The following is a 24,427-nucleotide window of genomic DNA, read 5'->3' as shown; positions in this document are numbered from 1 at the left end:
CAGGGTCTTTTTAAAGCATGCTGACAAGGCCTTAATTCTGGGGGTTTTTTTTTTTTTAGATATAATGACAAAAAGAACTAGAACTTTTTTTGTCTGCAACAAAAAGTAAGGGCTTTTCGACAGCCCCATTATCCCTTTTTTATTAAAAATGTCTACAAAAAATCATTTCAAATCTATTTCCAAAATTTCTGAACGCCTTGGTATAACCAGATGCTTAGATAGGAATAAATGGGTGGTGCAATGTGAAAAGAAAGATAACTCCAGAACTTTACAAGATGCTACACTTCTAATTTCCAGACGAATTTTTTTCAAAATATCAATTTAAAGTAAGTATTCATTTCTCAGACACAAAACTTGGTATGCCTATAGTATTTATGCTCTACATTCTTAGAGCAAAGCGAGGTAACTCTTACTAAATAAATATTTGAAATTTAAAAAGGTTATTATCTTTTAGCCTTCTAAACCCCTATAAGGAGTCTAAAAGTGGCCCCTCGGACCATAATTTTAAAATAGAACTCTTTATTCTGAACAATAAACTGAATAGATTTTAAATATCGGATGAAAAATAAAAAAGATACAGCTAAAGGGCCATTTTCAACTTTGACCCCTCTAGATCCCTTATTTTTCAAAATTTGAATCCTAAAACCTTTTCCGGTCTGCGTATTTGGTCCTTCATTATAAAAATTAAATATGAAAATATTTACTTGAAAACTGTTTGAGAAAACGCGGCACGCGTGAATTCAGTTTAACATTAAAACACCCATAGACGATTTTTAATCAACTTATAAAACCGGAAGTTCTCAATGGTTTCAAACGAATCTTTAAATATATGATAATTATTACAGTTTTAACATTTCCCATTCCTCATTTAACAAATTTGGTGGTTATTTCAATTTTTACTTTTTTCATCCCCCCTTTTTTCATAGTTTGAAGTCTAATATCTCAAAAACAGCAAGAGATAGAAAAAAGTTGTCGCTTACAATTTTGTATATCAAACTATGAAGTATCTTAATCCAAAATTTCATATTTTATAATAAAAAAATAAAATAGATACAAAGGTCCTTTTAATATTTCGTTTTTTGCATGTGTAAACCGGAAGTATATAGACCGGAAGTCTAGAAAAAGACATACGGGAGAACTTAACAATTGCTAAAAGAATCTAACATTAAATTTTTATTTTTCTGTTCCGTTTTCAAAAAATCGCTGACGAAACTTTGTCGAGAAGAATAATAATAATAAAACAGAACAAAAACAATAGGTCTTTTCGACCGAAAGTCGAAAAGCCCTAATGAATATAAATTAATTGAGAAAATAAGGTAGTTTACCACTTGAGTCACTCACTTGACCTATTGCAATTGGTCTTTGTCCTTCATCAGGCCATCCATAAAAAAATCTTTGTTTGGAATTGCCGCCTTGGGGTTTTCAGACCCAGGAGGGAGGGAGGTAAATTATTTTTTTTTCAAATTAGAAATTTATTTTTAAAATTGATGAAGAATAAAATCTCCAAAAAAAAACCCAGTGAAAATGTTTATTTCTTTTCTTTGTTCATGTCAAACAAGATAAACATATACAAAAGGGTGCTAAAAAAAATAACACATTCAGTGAACAAAAACTGATAGTCAAACTTTAAGATTTGATTTTAACAGTCCATTTCATAGGGTTTCTTTTGGAATTTCTAGCCCTTTTTTAGGCAATTCACACAAACTGGAAGATCCACGCGGAATTTCTTTAGAAGATTTTGGTCCTTTTTGAAAATCAGCTGAAGCACAATAGCAGTAAAGATCTTTTCTTGTGCCTTTGGCTGCCTCTGCATAGTATGCAAACTCAATGGCTGTGTGCATTGTGCAGTTTAACTGATCATGAAAACAAACAAACATTTTTCCACGAAGAACATCACCTAGAACAAAGAAACAATACTTCAATGAATCACATGCAGCAAATATTAATTTTACTGCATCAATTTCCTGAAAATTGCAATAAAAAATATCAATTTTTAGCATTCTTGATTTATCTATAAATGCTTTACCTGCAGGTATTACAAGAGCTCCTAGTGCCCCTAAGTGTCAGAATTTTCTTTGAATAGATACATCTTATCTTTTCGCATAAACAGCAGGTAACTGTTGACCTTATATTTTGGGCAATCAGAAAGCTGTTTTTTACTCCCTGAAATCAGATGTGATATTTTTAAATTAAAAAAAAGTAAGAGTTCAAGTAAGAGAAAATGCTTGCAGACCAAATCATATCAAATACCAAAGATTCAATATCATCATTCATTCTATTAACATACTCGCAATTCATCTGCACCAGTAATCGCTGTATGTTACGTATTTTAAAGGCAGAAAAGAATGATCGATGGTTCTGCAGGATTCGCACGTTTTCCATCTTCTAGTTTGACATTTTGGCGCGTTTTTTGAGAACCTTCGAATCTCAATATTATAAATACTTCAAAGAAAACATTTTATTGATCCAGTGTGTGAATTTTAAGAGAAGATCGAACCCGATTTTAAAAAAACCATTTGACGAACAAACTATTTATTAACCTGAAATCATGGTGAAACGAAACAAAACAATATAAAAAAAGTTCCTCATATTTTGCCTATATAATTTTTCCAGCGGGGGGTATTTAGATGAGGCGGGCGGCAATTCCAAACAAACACTCATTTTATTATGGCCTCATGTGTGTACAATTTTACATTTTTAACTTCTTGAAAACTACAAGGCCAGTTATTACTATTTTGAGTTGGAAGCATCTATAGGACAAATTTATATCATATACCTAGTAGTGTATCAGCCCTGATACACATGTTTTGGACTAGGTGAGACAGCAACCGGAAGCTAGGGCTGTATCGCCCTCGGGGCTGATATTTCTCTATCTCAGCCCGTCGTCAAGGGGGTGTATTGCCCTCAAATTTGAAATCGATAATTTCCATATATCTCCGCTTTAAATTAAAACTAGTTTGTGAAATAACGATAGAATTACGAATATATAATACAAATTATCACCTTACACATCTGAATATTTTTATTTATTACCGAAAATTGAAAAATAATAATTCAAAAATAGCGCCAAAGAGTGATGTGTATCCAAGTAAGAGGAGGTAACCTACACAACGCTTGTGAATTTAGAACAATAGCACGCTTTATTTAATATCAATCAACGTTTAAATTATGGAGGATATAGAGAAGGATGGAACGAGACTTAATCTTAGAAAACCAGAGATTAGACTGTAAAAATTAAGGTGTTAAAGTAATGGACGCGCTTATGAACATTATGAATGGAATCTGACGGGAAACTTACGAAATCCCAGTGAAAGAATTTGACTCATAACGATATATATAAGAATATCACACAGTCAGAATTTGACTCATAACTGCGTAGGAGGGAAGTTTCTCTCTCGATAATTTTGAATTCTAGAAGATAGTGCTTCATTTCTGACAACAGACTCTCTTCTACTGTATTTCAAATGACGATGGTTTGTCAACAAAGTCCGACAACTCTTAAAGTTTTAACACATATAAAAAGAAATAAAACGAACAAGTTTTGTAAATCCGAAAAAAAATCTATAGCTTCTTCATGATAAATCATATTCCTAATTTGGAATTTAAATTTGAATTAAAGTCTTTGATTTTAGATATATGATATAAACAACATCACACTTTTGTTTTGATCTCGTCCCTGGTATCAGCCCTCGGATGGTATCGGCCCGCGCCCTTCAGGCTTGGGCTGATACCAACAGCTCGGGCTGATACCAGGGCCGAGATCAAAACAAGAGTGTGATATTCTATATATAACCATACTGTAACCACGTGACCTCATGGACAGGGCCAGATATGCAAAAATAGACCAGTTTTCAAAAATCTTCATTTTTATTCTAAAATCATGTTTGAGAAAAACTAAATGCATGATTACAATGTCCATGAATCCCTCTACTACTATAAAATAATTAAGAAATTCATATCCCCTGGGTTAGAAGTTATGGCCCTAGGACAGGAACATTATGAACATATAGTGAAAATGTATCCATCCTTAGAAATTCTTCTTGACTCTACCCACGTATATTTCTGAGGAAAACTAAATGTTTGGTTATAATGGTTGGACAATATGGCCATGTAGTGAAAATGTATCAAATTTTTTCCACTTGTAGTATGATACTCTCAATCTATTACGGCCGTATGTTAGGAAATCTACTTTAAAGGGAGTTGGACACGATATAAGCCTCAAAATTTTAAATTTTATATTTCCATTTTAAATGTTTAGAATGGATAATATGAGTATTTTTAATGCTTTGTCAAAATTTGAAAGTCAGATATTGAGTTATAAGCAAGATACAGAGTTTGGAATTCTTTGTTTTGTAAACAAAGCTTGAGCCTTCTTATTTTTTAAATGTGTTTTATTGGTATAAGTTTCAATCAAATGTTGCTTCTTCTATTGATAATATATTTGATAAACACATTGAATAGGTTTGCCTTGTTTCCCACGAGTAATTATGTCAAAGAAATGGTAATTTCATACTTTACATGATCTGTAAACAAATGTAAGAATCGAGCTTTGTTTACATAACAATGAGTTCTTACCTCTGTAACTCCCTTATAACTTGAATTTTAACATTCAAATTTTGGTCAATCATTCAAAATGTGCAAGTTAACCATTTTACATATAAAAAACAAAAATTGAAATTTTGTTCTAAAATTGTGTCCAAGTCCCTTTAATTTCCTGTGCATTGTATGCTTTTAGAAATAAGCTGTATGCATGTTGTTTTCATATAAATAAATTTGAATATTTTAAATGATCAACAATAAAAGGCTTGAAGGTCTCTTTTTACCAAACATTTACAACTTTTGGCACCTGGAGCTTGGATATAATTTAAATTAAATCATACTCAAACACTTGAAAAGTAAGATACCTTAGTTGATATTTTGTATTTAGTACCACAAAGCTGATTTGATCAGATTTATGGCTATTGATGCTCAGGTGAGCAATGTGGCTCTTGTGCCTCTTGTTTTTATATAATAAATTGTTTTGTTATTTATTTCTTATTTCATACATCAAAATGTAAGTCACTTGAAAAGATTCTAAGAAGTCTCAGTATACTCAATGGATAAAACTATTGTTTCAATTTTTATTGCTGTATATAGGTGTGTGTGTGTGTGTGGTTGTGAAAAGACAATTTGAAAAGATGATTAACTTAATTTTTACTTTTATTTATTTTGTGTAGCAAGGAAATGCGGGTTGTTTTCTTTGGAATGATTGGAACCTTTGTTTTGCTTCACTACTTTTGCAACAATTTTTTTGCGCGACATGATGAAGCGGTAAGTCTGTTTTTGGGCTACATATATATATGTTCTGTTTCCCAGTCCCAACAATGTAATTTTTAGCTCACCGAGAAAAAATTGGGGGGGGGGGGGGTGGTGTGGGGGTTATGCTATACTTTTTGGCATCAGGGGTGTAGTTGTTGTCCGGTCAAAGTTTTGGGAGCAGGTCTCATATCAAAATCTATTACTGGTCCTAACTTCACCAAACCTGCTCGTCTAGTGCATCTGGGCATACTTAAGGACTTAGCAGATTTGGATGTTGAATACGGGCCTTAAGGTGGCATTGGATATCTGTCAATATTGATGTGGATTAAAGTACATCAAAATTAGAATACCATTACCAGTTTAGAATTTAAAAATTTTACAATATTTAACCAAAAAATAGCTTTTGAAAATATTTGGAGATGTAAAATAAGTAAACATCCCAGCCGGATTCGAACTCATGACTTGCAGATTCGTAGTAAACCCTCTTACCCATTGCGCTACACTGTTACATGTAGGTAACATTATTGGGAAAGAAACTACTTTATTATATAATTACACTTCATTTTATTGTTTATTTTCATAAGCAATATGTCCCAACATGGAGGTGTCCCATACCACCTTAAAGGATGATGTATCACTCAAAAACAGCTTCCTATAAATTGGCCAAAATGAGTTTTAGAATTTCTGTTGAATTTAACATGTACACTCACGTGCCGAAAGTATGTCAATTTTTTTCTTTTTTCCCAGGCCTTTATATTTCATAGTCAGATTTTGAAGAAACATTGATTAAAGAAGATTAAATTTGCACCTTTTGACATACATTAAAATAGTTTTTTGTCAACTCATTTGTAAAATTTCATCTTTCAAACACAACACGAAAATTTTTTGCAAGAATTCTACTGCATGTATTTTAAAATCTTTTGCAAAATGTGAGCAAAAATCTTACTTTTGGCTGTTAATATAAAACCTCAGAAACTGAATGTTGGAAAAATATTTAAATATGGTGCCAAAAATGTCAGAGAAATTTTGAATTCACAAATCCAGTTTTTTCCGGTCAAGGGGTTACTTATTTATGATTCTTTGAAAAATGTTGATTTACAATGAAATTTACAGGGAAAAAAATTGACATGCTTTTGGCACCTGAGTGTACTTAATCTTTGATGTTTGTATCCTGAGGCTCATAAAATACCTTTATTACCCAAGATAAGACAACCACTATAGAGATATACATATCGAAGCTGAAGTTAATTAGGTTTTTGAGCAGATTAAAGTTTTTTAGAGCACTGATGCTCTTTGATGGCCAATTCTACATGTAAGTTATCATTGGTGCTGTCTATACCAAACTTGGATGGATGGTATATTTTGAGATACTTATGCACACAACAGGCCTGGATGCTAAATCTTAGCTTCTGAAAGAGGTTAAACGTTAATTTTTTGGAGAAAGTCACGTATCTAGGTATAAACTATAATTCAAACTTGCGTGGATGATTATACATGTATATGAATTCAATAGGTAGCTTCAGATAGAGAGTGAAATCTTGATTATCCAGCTGCTTCGACAGTTTAGGATTTAAGAACGTCTTAAATTGTGTTAGTTTTTGAGCTGGTTACCTATTGAGGTCAATATATAATTCATACTAATTTAGACATGCATGGTTAATTGTGTAATATAGAGGTAGCTTCAGATACAAACCTTGATCTTGATAATCCAAGTGCAAGAATAGGTGAAAGTTTTTTGAGAAGTTCAAAGCATGTTTTGAATATGGGAAGAAAATGCTTGTCCTAACCAACTGTGACTTTCATGGTTTATCTAACTATGGATAATAAGCATAAGGCCAGCTTCAGATACAGAGCCTGATCTCAGTTGTCCAGAATGCTAAGATAAAAAATGATTTTTTTAGTCCAACCTAACTCAAGCTTGTTATTGTTACTCAAAGATATATCAGGCCCCGAGGCCATAAAAGTAAGACGAGCTCACTTTTGATCTCAGTCTCACTTTTGCACTATATTTTCCTTTTGTAAAAGAGAGACTTAGGTATTAAGTACGCACGTCTAGGTTTTATGGCCCCGGGGCCAGGATTCTCATGGTATTGCATCAAAGTCTGTCACTGTAGATTCCTTATTAAAAGCAAGGAATTAATATCCGCTTAAAATCGCGAGAAGCACCCCTCACGGATTTTAAAATCTCGTTTTTACTTTATGAGAGTTACGAACTATATGAGATAAGGATAAAAATACCGCGTTGGCGATTTCATATTCTCCCGATTTGATACAAAACTACGGGATCGCGGAATTAAGTACTCGCGTAAGATTAGGAATCAACAGTATAATAATATGAAGTGTTATGATACTGTATCATTTCGTATTATCGTGTCATATGATCCTTTTTAAATCAAAATATTATACGAAATAAATTTTAATAATATTATTTTATTAAGTTACATTATTAAAAGAAAATAATCATGATAAGTATATCGTATTGTGTAAAAAAGACCTGACATTATATTTTTATTGCATCAAATCCTTTTTTTAATCATAAGCTATGATTTTTATATTATAATTGTAGTCTCTATTAGGTGGTGCCTTGTCTTGGTGAGCTCTGTAATCTTCGAATAAATATGTTTTATTTGATATATTTTTCTCCAATCCCCTTAATTTGCTCAACATTATCTACTTCGGCTGTTGGTTTAAGAATGTCACCGCAAGTATTATCACTCTAGTCTGGAAGATTCGTTTCAAATAAAAGTTCTGTTCACAGTATCCCTGCCGGAGCAAGAGATACTGTAAACCAATTTTTATCCGCGTGTGAGAAATTTTCGCGAGGTTCGTGAGGGACTCTTCGTCGCGAATATTTCTTGCCGCGAATGGTTGTTACAACAACACAGGTCTGGATTAGGCTTGGTCGCAAACCAGTTTATTGGAAGTAAATCGCGAAATAAAATTGACGCGAATAAAAGTTGGTTTACAGTAACAAAGCCTCTCACACGGCTATTACCTTACCTTTGTAGCTACCTAAACAGTTTCCATTCACCTACGAAGGCCATGGTACCTATTGGCATAAATCAAACATCAAGCGAAATATACACTACACGTTTGAGCCTGCTGAGCCAGCCGAGGGGAGCGAATGAAGAGATTCTGGGGACTACCCTCGTGTACCACAGTACTACAGTGGGACTCTCTTAAGAGTTACAGTCAAAAAATTTAACTCGGATGTTGTGTAACTCTGTTGTGTTGAATTAAATAAATTCTATGTTATACAATGTAGTAATGAAAAATTGTTTGAGTTTGTGGGTTTTATAGGGATTTATGGTTATACGTTATTTAAACATTGTTTATAAATAATAAAACTTTAACATTATTTAAACAATGAAATGCTTCCTAGGTGATTCATGCGGAATATGAAGGTACAATTGTAATTTGAGTGACATCATTATGAATATTTTGTGTAGTCCTTTGTTTTTCTGAGGTTGCTTTAGGTTTCGAACGATCTCCTAGAATGGTGTAGATTTCAGCCCGATCTGTCAGCGTCTACACAGCTGTGAATTACAATTAAAACCCCGTAAGAAGTACAGGGAGTCATACTTAGTCGATCTAAATATACCATTGCATTATATTTACATTTTCCCTCTATTTCTTTAATACGGAAACTTATACTAAGTACATAGCTCTATAGAAATCTACACGTCCAGTTTATCGATTGGTCGAAACCTACAGCGACCTTAGGAAAATCACGGACTGCACGAAATCATGGGTTATGTAATTTTTCTGCAATGTTGCCCCTTTCATATCCCGCATGAATCGCCAAAGAAAGCATTTTTATTGTTTAAATTAGTTCTGCGTTTAGCTTCGTACCCTTAGCCGTAGAAATTCAACGAGGTTTGTAACATATCGTGTATTGCTTAAGAAATAAAGTACGAATTTTCGTGAATGTTGCATTTCTAAACAACGTTTCTCGACCTCAGAGGTTTTTCTGCAACATTCACGATAACAAGAACTTTATTTCTATTCTACTAGGCCTAACAGCTCCGACTATCAGCTGATCTGTTTATCTTCATGCGAGATGAATCTGATTGGTTGAGACAGCTGTTCCGCGTAACCCCAAAGGTTTTGTAAGTAATAACATCGGCATGTTCGTTTACAAGTACATCGATCGGAATCGAATGCAGACGATATATTTTTCGATGAATAAAATACACACTTGAATTATTTATGATTTTTTTTATTAATTTAGATTAATGAATTCGATAATTAACGTAATATTTTTTTTTATTTGAAGGAACAGGCAGTGACAATGTGTTGGGGGAGGGTCTTGGAACAGCCACGATTAGCTCTTTCAAATAAACATTTAACGGAATAAACATTGCTCTAAAGGACACTTAACCTTTTTATCAAGGTTTGTTTTTTTTTTTAAAAAGAGCAAGTTTTTTAGTTATAAACACATGATCGACTCGTGTTTGGTTTAAGATCTGATAATTTATTGATGACGTTCGTGATATATTGAAGACTGATAATGTCCGCGACATCTCTTTGATCCCGGCAGAGATCTGATAATGTCCGCGACATCTCTTTGATCTCGGCAGAGATCTCGGCAAAAACTAGTAGAATATTAAATAATTTTCTAATGAAACTGCGCATCCCGTATATAAACTAACCGCATGCATGGTAGGGATGGTATAGTATGAACATACACTATCCTATGCTACCTCATCCCCTTTATAGAACACGGGGACTGCGTGACAAATGTAAACCGTGGCATGTATTTTACATTGGGATTCTTTTACATATGAACTATAGTAAACGCAATTGATCTTCATGTACTTTTATAAATCTCAGATTGATACCAACGAGACTTTCTTTTCCTTTCTCTCTATCACTTTTAATCTCCAATTTCCTTTATTTTGTAAAATAATATATACTGAAGAAGAAACAAAATCACAATCATTGTTATTTGTCATGCAGGCACATACATGTAGGTATAATATGACGAAGCATAAAAATCTAATTATATTAATAAGGTTGTAAATCATTATGTTGTCCTTCAATACGTTTGTTTATCGCTGACGGTTCAATCTAGGCTGTGTTCCTCCTTTTTGCGCTCTTTTCAGTTGAGTACAGGAACCTCGAAAAGCAATCGTTACTCCCCTGAAAAATAATTGTCCTAAAGATGGATTTAAAGATATTTTTTTCATCGAACTGTGGGTTTTTATTTAAAAAATAAAAAGTAAAAATATTTTAAAATAATCAGTTTTGAAAAATACCCACCCCTCCAAAATAAAAAGGACAAAAAAACTTGCAAAGAAAAAAATCAATGTGATACACCAGAGTTATCGTTCTTTGCTTACTGATCTTTTAGAATTACTGTGTAATACATGAGCCGTTATACATACGCGCAATGTCTGTAGCAATCGTTTCTGTAGGTAACCGAGTCACTCCCACACACCGGCCGGGGGACGCTGTTACACATCATCAAACACTCGCATGACCCCCTCTGCCTCATCGTGACCCCACTGAGAAGTAAACACAATTATAAAAAAAACAATTATTTTATTTTTATTTCCATCCATGTTTTTTAATTTGGTCTTTTTAAGGGTCCTCCGCACACATGGGAAAAGTTCTGCATTAACGCCCATTCTTCTAATTAAAATTACCTAAAGATATAGATTTTTAGCAACAAATAATTTTTGAGGGGAAAAACAACTTTTTAAATTTTTACCGCTCTTCATGAAAATGAAAGTCCATGCTGTATTCGAACACTGGAACTGCGGGCTGGTAGACCCAAGCTAAACCCACTGCACCACAGAGATAGACACCATATTATGCCGTTCGATATAAACTGTTTCACAATGCGTGAAAATCGCCATGTTGTGACGTACTTTCATAAATAAATAATCTATTCGCATGAGAATTTGTCAAAGATTTTTTTTTTCATCGCAACGAAATGTGACAGTTGAGCTCACATTTCATTACAAAGACATAAAACAATTAAATACGTGGCCCTATACAGCCGCTCTGCTGGTACATTCTGTGATTTTATTAGTATGCATCTGGTGTTTGCAAGACACTTAGAGAGAGATGACATATGTGTAGTTGATTTTCACGAATAATTAGTTTTTTCTATCTACATAAATGATACTGTTTATATTTCAGTCTAGATATATATGATGCACTGAATCAACACTGCTGTATATTGACTGGATTTCAAATGTGCTATATTTTTAGCGAAAATTCTTTGCTTAGTTTTGATTTAAATAGCGAACATCAGTACGAATCTATTCATTTAATTTTTTGCAGGGCATTTAGCGATATACTTTATTTATGAGACGATGCTTATTAATAATGTACATGGTAATTAGAGATATACTTGATTAACCAGAAGCTAAAACACAGTACTGAGCCAAATGTAATTTAATGACCACAGTATATACATGCCATGTAAATTAACCTTATGGAAGATCCTCTATATTCTTAAAATCCATGGGAAAACACTGACAAAAAAATAATGCAGCAAATTTTGAATTCCTTTTATTTCGTTGTATACTGAGAAAACTAAGTGTTTTTGATGATGGAAATGTTTTCTATAAGATTGTTCGTGTTTTGACTTACGCGCAATTCAGGACACACGGGTTGATGTAAGTCTGTCCGTCCACACCGCATACCGTGTCCTTGGTTAGCGGGCACCTGCAGGGACACGCGTGATCGGTCTTCATCACCTTATCCCTGAAATATCATTATATTCAGGACTATTTCGTTACCAATGCCTTTTGAACTTCATAAAACGAAACGTCGACTATTTTGCTCTTATAAATTTTGTCAATGATAACAATGATAGCTATTTTCACATGACATTGGACCTTGGGTTGGTAGTTGTGTCGAACCACATGGGCCAAGCCCGTTTTAGCATTAATTTCAATGTAACCATTTATTGTTACATTGAAATTAATGTTAAAACGGGCTTGGCCCCTGTGTGTCGAACGCCAATAATTATGACGTAGACAATTTCATGTGGTGTAATCAGTCATGGCTTAATAATTATTGCGCTGTTCCTACGTAATCCGTGCATATAATATTGGTTGGCAAAAGCGGAATTTTCACTGCGTTTTAATGAAAGAAAAGAAGTAGACGGTTATACCGCACAGATAGTCCAACGTCTTGTTTAAATGGCTTTATCTGTTTGAAATTAGCATTCATATTTTAACAAGAGCTTGGACTTTGGGTAGTTGTGTCAAACAGCAATGTGACGTAGGTATGTCAATTTCATTGCTAGCCAGTTAGCTATTGCTCTTTGAAATCAACAAGATTTGTCTGGCTTTTGAGCTATATTTAAGCTATGCAATCGGTGTATATTTCGCTTGAAACCAGCGTCATTTTTATCTTGTTTTGACGCAAGAAATAGATTGTCACGTCCTACTGAAAGTCCAAGGCCTTGTTAAAATGGTTCTATTCTTAAGACATATCTCCTTCCTACCTACACTGCAGAGTGCACTTGCTTGTGTAGGTTTGTCCGTCTGCTCCACAAACTGGGTCATAATGGCGGAAACATTTGCAGTGGCACGATCCGTCATAGGCCTTCATTACACGACTAAACATAGCAGAGATAAATGGTAATTGGTTAACAGTTGTAAGTTATACAATACAACTACACAATCTTTAAAGTAGTTTAAGTTTTATTTGTTACATAAGAAAACAGTTGACACAATAAATTAGAGAAACGGCGTATGTGTATCATCTCAGCGAAATTCTTAGAGACTGAAAAATTTTGACCGACGTCAAAATTTTTCAGTCTCGTCGGTCAAAATTTTTCAGTCTCGACGAATCTCGCTGAGATAAGGTTTGTGTACAGACCAAGCAATCATTTTCACTATAGCTTTCACCGATGACGTAATTTTATTTTTAGAATAATTTTGAAGAATTACAAAACCAAGTCGACTTGATCATCATTTGCAATCGCACACCTTTAATAAGAATTACAAAACTAAACCTATTTGATCATGAATTGCAAGCGCGTACCCTTTATAAGGATTACAAACCTCTACGAACTTTATCACGAATTGCAAGCACGTACACATGTACCTGTTAAAAGTATTATACAGCTGAAACTACTTACAGACAATATCTCACACAATCATTGGGGTAGGTTTTTCCATCAGCGCCACACACCGGCGAAAAATCCGATCGACATCCACAAGGTTGCTCTAGAAAAGAAAAATTATGTATTCTATGACTAAACATCAATATTTGCTATTTAGATTTTTTTTAGTTGAGAATCCGTCACTAATGCAAGGACACCTTTTGGCACCGCATGTCACTTGGCTCTGAGGATATTTCTTTTTTAAAAGTATTTATATGCAAAGTTCAGATACAATTCAAGCAGAGAGGAACGTGAATTTAATATCATTTTTGTTCGGTCCAAAGAGAAAATGATTTTTTTCTGTTTAAAATGTGCTTGTTTAAGAATTTAAATGAAACTTTAAAGGAAATGTAAAGATTAAATTGTTTTTGAAGATGATCAATCATCCAAAATCGATATATCAAATTGAACAATATGAATATATTAGTGAATCGCTGATCAGCGGATACGCATCACAGATTACGTAATGTACCCTTATATGGCCACAAATCATCGGCATCACATGTTTAGATGCTGTGTTTTAAAGGAGACTAATTATGTGTTTTATTTTCGCCCCTTTAGAAAATGTTTTCATCGGGCGAATTAAAGACTGGGCGAGTTCCCAATGTCCTAAATTTTCTCTCTTTTAAGGCTGTTGACACCTGAAATAATGTCAATCATTTGAACACCTCTTGGATATAAAGATGGGGCCTAAAATGTTCATTTATTTTATTTGTGACTCTTGTCACATGCCATTTTTTGAAAATATAGGGCCCCAAACAGAAATGATAATTTTCCTGAAATTTTTGCTAAAATTTGACATAAAAATTGATAATTTGAAGAAATCAAACAAATATTTATAGTTTGAACTATTATTAAGTTACGATTTTAATACATTATGAATCTGAACACCTGTAGTGACTATAAAATTTTAAATCTAAGTCAAAGTTTAAAAATTCATGCTTTACTGGTGGCTTCAAAGGCCAGAACATAATGAACACAACAACAGATGTTACTAAATTTTGGAGTTGTCAAATTTAAACGCAAATAAATAAATTATAGTAATGTCATCTTTCCAAAACTTTGCATACAAATAGACATACATTTCATGCCTCATTTAATGGTAAAACAAGTAGGGGTCACATATCAAAAAACTGAGATACTAGTATAGCATGAAATAAGCTAATTTTAGGCCAAAATTGAAGTTAATATTTTCTTAACTTCTAAGAAATATAAGCTAAATATGCCAAAATATATCGATAGAAATCTCAAATATTGTTTGAATATGTTTTTTAGAACACCATGAATATATCGTAATACACAAACTATCTAGAAGTTCGGGCTGCGCTGAAAATTAGGAAGCTTTTAAGTAGCAATACTCTAAAACTCGTGAGTTATGAAAATTGTTCATTTCCTTCTTGAAAACCTTCCGCCACAAAATCCCTTACTAAACCTGTAAAAATGTGATTATTTTAAAATAAATTTTTTTCAGTAAAGTTTTTTTTGGCATTGTTAAGTATAAACATACTACTAGAATTAATGTGTGATGCAGAATTATTAGATTAGAGGTGACCCAAAATGGCTACCCAAAACCTGAGGAGCGAACCTCTTTAAATAAATACAACTCAGTCTGGGTTAATTTAGAATGGGACAAAACCGTTTGCAAATGTATACGGGCGAAAATAACAGAGGGCTAAGATAACTTTGTATACAGTTTCTGTATACCTCCTAAGGTTACATTCTGTCGGCAAATCGCTTTGTGGGGACATCTTGGGTAGCCACAGTCGGTTGGAATGGAGGAACAACTGAATCCAGTCGGACATTGTGTTAACTACAAAAAGAGAGATAAAATGATGCAAACACAGAACTATCATGATTAATTATTTACAAATCATTATAAAATCAAGTTTAACAGAAGAATGGTTTTGTGTTCAATGTCCGTTTTGTGGTATGCATGCGACCCAGTGGCCATTGATCGGTTGTAAAATGGGATCGCATAATAGATCGATCTCAATTTTGTTTCATTCTTTTAAAAATAAAAATTGTATAGTAAAATGGTATATACAGAAATAGTACATGTTCAAAATTTACAAAGACTTGCTTTTTTTTAAATTATACACGCGGTGATTGAAATACCACACACCATTTTATTACGAGTTTTTCCTATGTAGGTACATGCGGGGGGTACTCGGGTGAATGTCAAAAATCAAACATCGGGTACTATGTTTTTATTGTTTTTCGTTTCGTAAATCTACATGTATGAAGGTATAACAAGTCTATTAAAGATGCAATTGTTTTCAAAATTAGGCAAGTTGCCTCAAATATCATATCAATTGATTTCTCTTTTAAGGCCTTCTAAAGAAATATCTCCGATAGAAATGCAGCAGTTTTGTGTAAACGGTGGTTGAAGCACCGTGCGTGTTCTCTCCATTGATCTATAGCTAATGGTTTTTCTGCTTCGTTAAGAGTAAAAGAGATTTTTGTTTTCAATATACATGTACGCATTAATTGTATACGTAAATACTTAAGTTAATGAAAATTGAATTTTAAATTACAGTTAATTTATCTGTATTAAAGCAGTTTTTCTACCCAATTGCATTATAATTTTAAACAAACTCAGCAAAGATTTACTTTTACAGAAATAATAAAAGTATAAAAGAGTGATTACCACGCAAGGATCGGGAGCACACTGACACCTTGGGCATCCTACAGGTAAGTATCCGTGAGGACAATGATTACCTGTACAGGTGTACAAACAGAGTGGTCCTACTGTCTGGAAATCTGAGTGATGTAAAACAGGTTGTTATTCGACAGATCATCATGCATACAATGCCACCCCCTGCAGTAATTAATTTGCATTTTATACGCAAGCGGTCTATATGCATGTTTTGTATAAGTTGAAAACGCAAATAAATGATTTTTGTTATTCAGTTCTATTGAAGAGTACTGTTTTTAAACAATGAAGAAATAAGAGAAAGAGTGGTCCTACTGTCTGGAAATCTGAGTGATGTAAAACAGGTTGTTATTCGACAAATCATCATGCATGCAATGCCACCCCTGCAGTAATTAATTTGCATTTTATACGCAAACAGTCTACATGCATGTTATGTATAGTTGAAAACGCAAATAGATGATTATTGTTATTCAGTTTTATTGAGGAGTACTGTTTTTAAACAATTAAGAAATAAGAGAAAGTGGTTTTGTACATTTTAAAAAATGAAAGCAGAATTCTATGTCTCTGAGAACGTCTTGTACATATCAATGTCAAAATCTGGATGAAAATTCGTTTAATATTTAAACCCTTGTAATGACATTTCGAAAAAGTTTTTGAAGATTAATTTCTTTTCAATCTAGAAAATATTTTTTACACGAAGAATCAATGGAAACATAAAGTAATTCCAAAGTATATTAAATTGCAAAAGAAAAGATATCACTAAGCATACATTATAAAACAAATAGATTGCTTTTTCTCTTTTTAGCTAACCTGAACCGGAAGTTCAAGTGAGCTTTTTTTATCACCCGTTGTTCGTCGTCCGTCCGTCCGTCTGTCCATATGTAAACTTTTCAATTTTTTACTTCTTCGCTAAAACCAGTAGGCCAAATTTAACCAAACTTGGTACAAAGCATCCTTATGGAAATGGGATTTTAAATCGCCAGAATAAAGGGCTAACCCCTTTTATAAGGAAAAAATTACGAAACAGTGAGTACAGGGTTTGTGTCTTTAAAAAAATTCATTTCAAGAACCATTGCACCATTAATGCCAAAATTTATGTTACGAAATTTCCCAATCTTCTCACATCCCAAAATACAATCCCTGTTGCAACAAAAGTCCAATAAACCATATCAAGAAGTGAATTTCTGTTTAATACATCGTATGATGATAATTCACTATGTATTAAGATGGTTTTTCAGGTGAGCGATGTGGTCTATGGGCCTCTTTTTATTCAGCGAGTACTGTATGCCTTCTAAGTTTCTTATGATATTTATTTTTGTAGTCTTCATTTCTTCTTACACAATTTCAACTTTGAAAAAAAAATTATTGAACGAAAAAGTCAAATAACTACTCGTTTATAAACGGGAATATAATGAAACCTATTTTTGATTTATCGATTCAATAAAATATCCCTGCAATGAATGAAGTCATACAAACAAGTGATAAGATATAAAATCATCAAAAAATAAAAAATAAAAATGTCACAGTAAAATCATGTCATGACTTTTTCTTTAGCGGTAAACAGATAAAACTTTATCCGTTATCGCAGAACGCAACTTAAAAGTACTAATCCGTATTTGATTCTTATAATTTTACGACCAGCTTCAGTAATCCAGCAGTAAATTAACCAATCAAACGATCTGATTCAATCATAAAACGTGGAACGGAGAACAATGCCCTGGGAGTATTTAATATATATTTTTTGGTATCAATGATAAACAGCCATTGACTTCTATGTCTAGTGTGCGTGCCGGAAGTCCACCATTTTGTTTTATGGTAATCAGTTGAAGAGATAATCTGTATTTTATGACAACTTTGATTTTCTGTGACGAGGATTTAGAGTAAATGCTTTCGGAAACTATTAAATCACCACATGTCTATTGTACGGAGACTGTTCTCTATTCCCAATTAACCTCAATTAAGGAGTGTTATTTAATGTTAAAAAAAAGTTCATGGTCTTTTCTTTTAGCTCGATTGTTTTTTTATAAATGTCCAACGTATTACAAAAGCAGGCTGAATGGTCAAAATAACTATCATATACGCTTGAAATTTTAATTATTATTACTTTGGCCATATACTATTCATTAAATAAGGAAACAAACGGGAAAATTTTTAGATTTTAAATTCAAATATTTTCCTATAAGTATTATATTTATACAGAACTCTCCGCTTACAGACATTGAATAGATGGTCACGCCCATCCAGTCAATTACATTTCCAATTTGATTTTTTATATGGAAATTTGTGTTTTTCGGTTTTTTTTTGTGATCAATGTCTTTACAAACATATTGCTAAATCTAAGATTCGCAAAACATGTATATACTAGTAATTCAAAAATAATTCTTCCATCTAATCCTTTTTTCTGTATATTAAATGATACATATTTGTAAAGCAGCATGTTTATCATTAGATAATATATCTTTCACCAGTGTCTTTCACAAGACAAGGATATGTTAAAATTAATGAAACGAATGAATGATATTAAAAATGCCACTTCTGAAATATGTTACTAGTATAAAAAAAAAACTTGCATCATGTCTAAACAAGATTTTTTTTTTATTTAATTATTCCTATTTTTTAAGATATGTATTTTTTGTGTACATATTTAAACTGTATATATTCATTATTTAAAATGAACAATTAAAATTTATGATCATATAATCTTTTTTTACACAATTCACAAAAGACAGTTTCCTTTTATTTACGCTGATTTCTAAAATAATGCTCTAAATTTGATTCAAAGAACTATAACTAGTACCTACCTTGGGAATTGGTTGTTCCTAATGATGTCAGAAACAATACACAAAGATTGACGTATTTTAAGAACCTAAAACTATAAAACAGAAATCCATGTATATTTAATTAAGATTATAGACAATTTGGGTTTTTTTTTATACTTATTTGATTTGTAAAATACTAACAGCATGTTTACCAACAAATTGTTTAAGACCTCCTTTCCTCAACTTAAATCCAGATCTTCATTATCAACGGTTAATACAGGCTGTACATGCATTGCAACAACCGTCATTTGAAATTCAGATAGAAAATAAGGATTGTATCGAGCAGTGTGAATTAAAGATAACATCAACCTTTGAGCATTTCTTGCTACGTAGTATACATCTCTCTCTCTCTCTCTCTCTCTCTCTCTCTCTCTCACACACACACACACACACACACAGACACACACACATATCCTGCTAACCTGCTCACAGCTTTACTAAAACACATTTATAAGAACTTTAGGATTATTCATGTACTACAATCTTGTTTTGGCTCCCCTATTCAACATTTATCAAGATTACGTTTGTTCGGAATTAAGGTAGTAAATAGCATCAGGAATAAAAATGTTCTGCAAGTTAGTTTTTTTTTTTAAACCTAGAATATATTGTACCAGGGAATAAACTCATCAACACAGTTTTAACTGCATGGGACCCTATTTAAGTGAAATCAGACATTCAGCAGATTGTTCATACTTTTTTCTTCCTGATCAAGTAAATTCTACTTTTTACTTAGGCTTTGCTTGATCAAGAAGAAAAAAGTATGAACAATCTGCTGAATGTCTGATTTCACTATGATTATACAATGAATTGTATAAAATTACACACTTTAAAGAAGTGAATATGATTTCCTCAAAGGTTATTTTATCGTAAAATAAATTATTAGTTGAAAATAAATTCAGAAAAATACAACAGAATCATTATAACCAAACAAAGACTAATATATGTCAAATTGAGGGAAGCACTGTAGCCTACGTGCTTTTTGATATTTTGAATATAAGAATAGATAGAAAGTCAGTAGATGACGTCATGCTCTTTTATTTTAAGATATGACTTTGATCTTTGTCATGTGAAAACATAAAGGTTCTTTTAAATATGTTCAAATACATTGGGTCTACTGTTACATGTACAGAGTCGATAGTCGCACTTTATCAATAAAAGACGATTAAAGTGCTTGTAAATTGACAAAATACATTCAGCATCATTTTAAATATTAGATATATCTATAATTTCTGTTCGGAAAGGGATAAATGCACATTTTGCAGTATCAATTCATTCGAAAAATCAATTAATATCAGTATCTCACAAACATGTATTATTCCCTTTTCGTGATATTCTCTAGGAGACGCGCGTTAAAACATAGCTCACTGGTGTTTGTGCTACCTTTTATTTTATTTCTTAAGCACCAATATTGCTTATACTACATCACAGTTACGTCAGTATCCTTACTATTATGGCAACTACATTGTACTAAAATAATTACAAAGTAATTGGCCTTTGTCCTGTAACTTCGTGATTCGACTGTAATATTTTCAGCACCTTGTCCATACATCTAAGTGTGGAACTATCATATTAATAAATTTATTAAAACATCACCCTCAGTTCCTCCCTCTCAATCACGTACGTCATTCTTTTGTCTGTGATAGTTTTGTTCTTGGCTATCAGATGACTCTTTAGAACTTAGTTTGTTTAGTGCATACTTGTACATAAAATGCACATACCAAATTTTTAATATTATTAGTCTATATCGCGGGTAAAAGGTATTACGGAATCTGCACAAAATTTACTATTTCCAAGCCCTTGTGTCTTTTATTTAATAGGTCATTGTCTGAAAATAAGTTTCCAAAGAATTGGAAACTTGCTCATGTTATCCCTTTGTTTAAGAAGAATAATCCTTCTGTAGCCTCTAATTACAGACCTGTGTCATTATTGAGCTGTGTTAGTAAATTAATAATTTTTTTCATTGCAACAACTTGTTTTATAAATATCAAGCTGGTTTTCTGTCCGGCCACTCAACTGTGTACCAGTTAATTGAAACATATCACAATATTGTAAAAAGTATTGATGACGGGAAATCATGTTGTATTGTTTTTTGTGACTTATCAAAAGCGTTTGATAGAGTATGGCACAAAGGTCTACTTTTTAAATTAGAAACCTACGGAATACCCGGCAACGTTTTACAATGGTTTACAAGTTATTTATGTAATAGAAGTCAAAAAATAATGTACAAAGATGTTTTATCATCTAATACTTGTATAAAATCGGGTGAACCGCAAGGATCAGTGTTAGGACCCTTGCTTTTTTGATATATGTTAATGATGTCTCACAAAATATGTTATCATTTTGTCGACTTTTCGCAGATGACAATTGTATCCAATATGCATCGCATGATTTATCTAGCATTGAACACAATATCAATCATGATTTATACATTTTGGAACAGTGGTCTAGTCGATGGTTACTTAAATTCAATCCAAACAAAACTAAGACTGTCTTTTTCACTTAAGGAATGAATTCAATATTTATTTGTTTTATACGATATAAAATGGTTTGGGGCAGTTTACGCTTTATAAACCGCGAAGCGGTTTATAAAAAAGCGTAAACTGTTTCAAACCATTTTATATCGTATAAAACTAATAAATATTGAATTCATTCCTTATAATTTAAATTTTTTACTCTTCATTGTAGATAAAAACGGTCATTTGACCTTTAAAATGACGTACATTTGTACAAAATTCAAACGTAACGTCAGGCGTATTGATACGTTTTTTGACGTTAGTCTTACTATGACGTAGGCAACATTCTTTATACGATATAAAATAATTTTTTAGCCAATCAGAAAGTGCGTTACAACCAGAATTAAATTATTACAAAATCTAGCTATGAACTACCCGACATATTTTTTCAGCAGTGTAAGTTAGAATATATCACAACACACACACACTTAGGTTTACTTCTAAAAAGCGATCTTAAATGGTCGGAGCACATTAATATTATAGTAAACAAAGCACTAAAAAAATTAGGTCTCTTGAAAAAACTTAAATTTAGTCTTGGAAAAAGCAGCATTTCCAAAATGTATATTACCTTTGTAAGGCCAATTCTCGAATATGCCTCAGTTGTTTGGGATGGCTGTAGTCAATATGACATTGACAAGTTAGAAAAAGTTCAATTATATGCTGCCCGCATTGTTACAGGGTTACCAATTATTGCATCAAAAACATCCTTATATTTTGAAACGGGCTGGGAAACTCTTTTTGCTAGAAGAATGACGTCTAAACTTACCACTATGTACAAGATCCACAACAAGTGTGTCCCTGAATATCTGTCTCAGATCATCCCTAATACCAGGAGTAACGACTCTGCATATAGAACTAGGGACATTGAAAATTATATTTTACCTAGGTGTAGAACAGAATTATTCAAGATATCATTTGTAACCGACACTATTCAATTGTGGAATACATTAAGTATAGGAGTAAGAAATGAAACTTCCATACAAAGATTTAAGAATTCATTATATATTTCTAAAAACATAGCTAAAGCTCCCTCTTTTTTTACACATGGTAAGCTTAAGCTAAACATAATACATACCAAGCTAAGACACAATTGCATACTCAATTATGATTTACACAAAATAAATATTTCAGAAAGCGGTAATTGTCGTTGTGGATCACCCGAAGATGCTTACCATTTTTTCTTCAAATGCAAAAATTATACAACCGCTAGAAATGATTTTTTACTTAATCTGCTACAACTAGATCATTTTCATATAATTAATACTCATCTTTTATTATGGGGCGATGAGTCGTTATCCATTGATATTAACAAGCAGTTATGCTCATTAGTTCAATTGTACATCAACGAAACTGGTAGATTTGTTTAATATAGTTTATGTGCACGTTTCTTATTTTCGTATATATCACTTATTTTCATTTATCGTAATAATAAGTCTATATCATGCAATAACAGTTGTAAGTTTTGTATAATTTTTCTATTTAATGGTAAAGACCTAGTAAGTTGTCAGAACTTGTGTCCTAACAATTTGTATATGTATCTAATATATATATGTATACAATAAAATATGTTCAAATCCTACGGAATCTGCAGATTGTGAGCCACCTTGACCATTTCTTCATTTGTTTGTGTTATCATGCTACAATGTTTAAATTATTCATATATTATTGGTTGATAATTTATTTTATGTCAAGTACAGTACTTACATCCGAAAAAAGCTATCCTTTTCGAAGATCATCTTTATTTTTTCGATCTAATTCATGTATCACAACACACAAATCACCAAGCTATGAAATGCCGTAAAATCGTTAGTATTCGAGGTGGCTTTATAATTTTTGTGGTATTCGCGGGTAGCTCCTTTAAAATATTTACATTTTCGAAGATAACAACTTTGAAATTTACATCCTCGAAGATGATAATTTTGAAAATAAAAAGGTTTCTTACTGTATCCGAACACTGGCAAAAATCAGCCAAAAAACTCACAATCCACAAAAATTTGGTCCAACAAATTCAAGTGATTCTACGGGGTTACGGCCACAATCTTGAGCTTAAACATTCAAATATCACTGTTGGATGTAGTCGCTTGGCAATACAGTTTGTACTATGTCGTGATTATTTCTCTCGATTTCAAATTGGTACAGCTGTAACTTGCAATTTTTTTTGGTAGGACTTTTCATTTTAAAATTATCATTAACATTATTAGAAAGTATATTGTATTTTGATTAAAAAAAAACAACGTTAAGCGTGGTCTAACATAGTAAATGTTTTTTAAGGAATAAGGAATCTTTCTTTGAGTAGTATGAGGTGATCATTTTGGTCGGGGCGTGATCAGATCCGATCCGAAGGGCCTTATGATAGATTTTATCACGCCCCGACCGAAATTATCACCGTATTATATTCAAAGAATGATTCTTTATCACTTATATTTATATAATTTTAAGCCATTGTACGATAAAATGTTTAAATATAAATAAGCAAACCCCGTTGGCGCCCCAATTATACGTCATTTGAAGTTATTGGTATTATAGTACAAAATCGATACGTAGTGTTATCACAGGCAAAGACACTGGAAAATAAAAATATTTTGAAATAACATAAAAGGTCAATTAGCATATTAGGTAGATAATAAATATACGAGTTGTTTATCAATGAATACTGTTTTCTCAAACTATAGAAACTTGTACTTTTCAGAGGCAATTTGATCATAAATCCTACCCCAAACCAAGTGTAACTTATGTTTGTACATTTTAATATCTGTGTAAAATCGATGGATAGTGGTATCAACAGAAATTTCCTTTTCTCAGTAATCTACCAAATGCGCCTTTGTGGGAGGAGGGTTAATCCGTTATTACATTGTAGCAGTTCAAACATGGGCCTAGTTTTAGTGGCGAGGAAATCAAACTCCAATCTTCAAGCCCTCCCAAATAACTTGCCTGCACTAATATCATCTATTATATGAATACATTATGTCAACTATCTAGTATTAACCTAAGTACAATGGTTGCCAGAGCAGATTGG

The 24,427-nt window shown here is 32.5% G+C and overlaps 2 protein-coding genes and 1 long non-coding RNA gene across 4 annotated transcripts in view; 1 reads left to right on the top strand and 2 right to left on the bottom strand.

Moving 5' to 3' along the window:
• Nucleotides 1-8,562, top strand: part of LOC128184496 (NADH dehydrogenase [ubiquinone] 1 beta subcomplex subunit 8, mitochondrial-like) — a 34,201-nt gene extending 25,639 nt beyond the window's left edge. The window contains exons 4-5 of the mRNA XM_052854010.1: nt 5,217-5,310; nt 8,307-8,562. Of these exons, the coding sequence (XP_052709970.1) occupies nt 5,217-5,310; nt 8,307-8,426 (214 nt within the window). The 3' untranslated portion in view covers nt 8,427-8,562. The remainder of the gene's footprint in view (nt 1-5,216; nt 5,311-8,306) is intronic.
• Nucleotides 1,515-2,348, bottom strand: LOC128184497 (uncharacterized). Its single transcript, XR_008243738.1, has 2 exons — nt 2,027-2,348; nt 1,515-1,897 (listed from the first exon to the last, which is right to left on the bottom strand). It is a non-coding gene; the product is annotated as an uncharacterized LOC128184497 (long non-coding RNA).
• Nucleotides 8,563-10,012: 1,450 nt separating the features above from the next.
• Nucleotides 10,013-19,133, bottom strand: LOC128185777 (agrin-like). 2 transcript variants are annotated; one of them, XM_052855439.1, is made up of 9 exons: nt 19,040-19,133; nt 18,881-18,951; nt 16,074-16,186; nt 15,131-15,236; nt 13,403-13,490; nt 12,764-12,877; nt 11,902-12,015; nt 10,686-10,805; nt 10,013-10,440 (listed from the first exon to the last, which is right to left on the bottom strand). In XM_052855439.1, the coding sequence occupies exons 1-9, from the start codon at nt 19,042-19,044 to the stop codon at nt 10,350-10,352; spliced, it is 822 nt and encodes a 273-aa protein (XP_052711399.1). In that variant the 5' UTR covers nt 19,045-19,133; the 3' UTR covers nt 10,013-10,349. The 2 variants fall into 2 exon arrangements, with proteins under 2 accessions (XP_052711399.1, XP_052711400.1); XM_052855440.1 differs by having other exon boundaries at nt 18,881-18,945; nt 19,040-19,073.
• Nucleotides 19,134-24,427: the final 5,294 nt, after the last annotated feature.

The sequence above is a fragment of the Crassostrea angulata genome, chromosome 5, assembly GCF_025612915.1.
Source record: "Crassostrea angulata isolate pt1a10 chromosome 5, ASM2561291v2, whole genome shotgun sequence".
Taxonomy (NCBI): Eukaryota; Metazoa; Mollusca; class Bivalvia; order Ostreida; family Ostreidae; genus Magallana; species Magallana angulata.
The sequence above is the reverse complement of the archived record's forward strand: the minus strand, read 5'-3'. Positions and strand labels throughout refer to the sequence as shown.

Excerpts from the sequence above, each read along its gene's own strand:
- LOC128185777 (XM_052855439.1), bottom strand. Across the intron at positions 13,491-15,130 it reads ACAGAATGTAACCTTAGGAG|AGCAACCTTGTGGATGTCGA; the intron begins GTATACAGAAAC and ends TTTCTTTTCTAG. Across the intron at positions 10,441-10,685 it reads GATTGCTACAGACATTGCGC|GGGAGTAACGATTGCTTTTC; the intron begins GTATGTATAACG and ends ATTATTTTTCAG.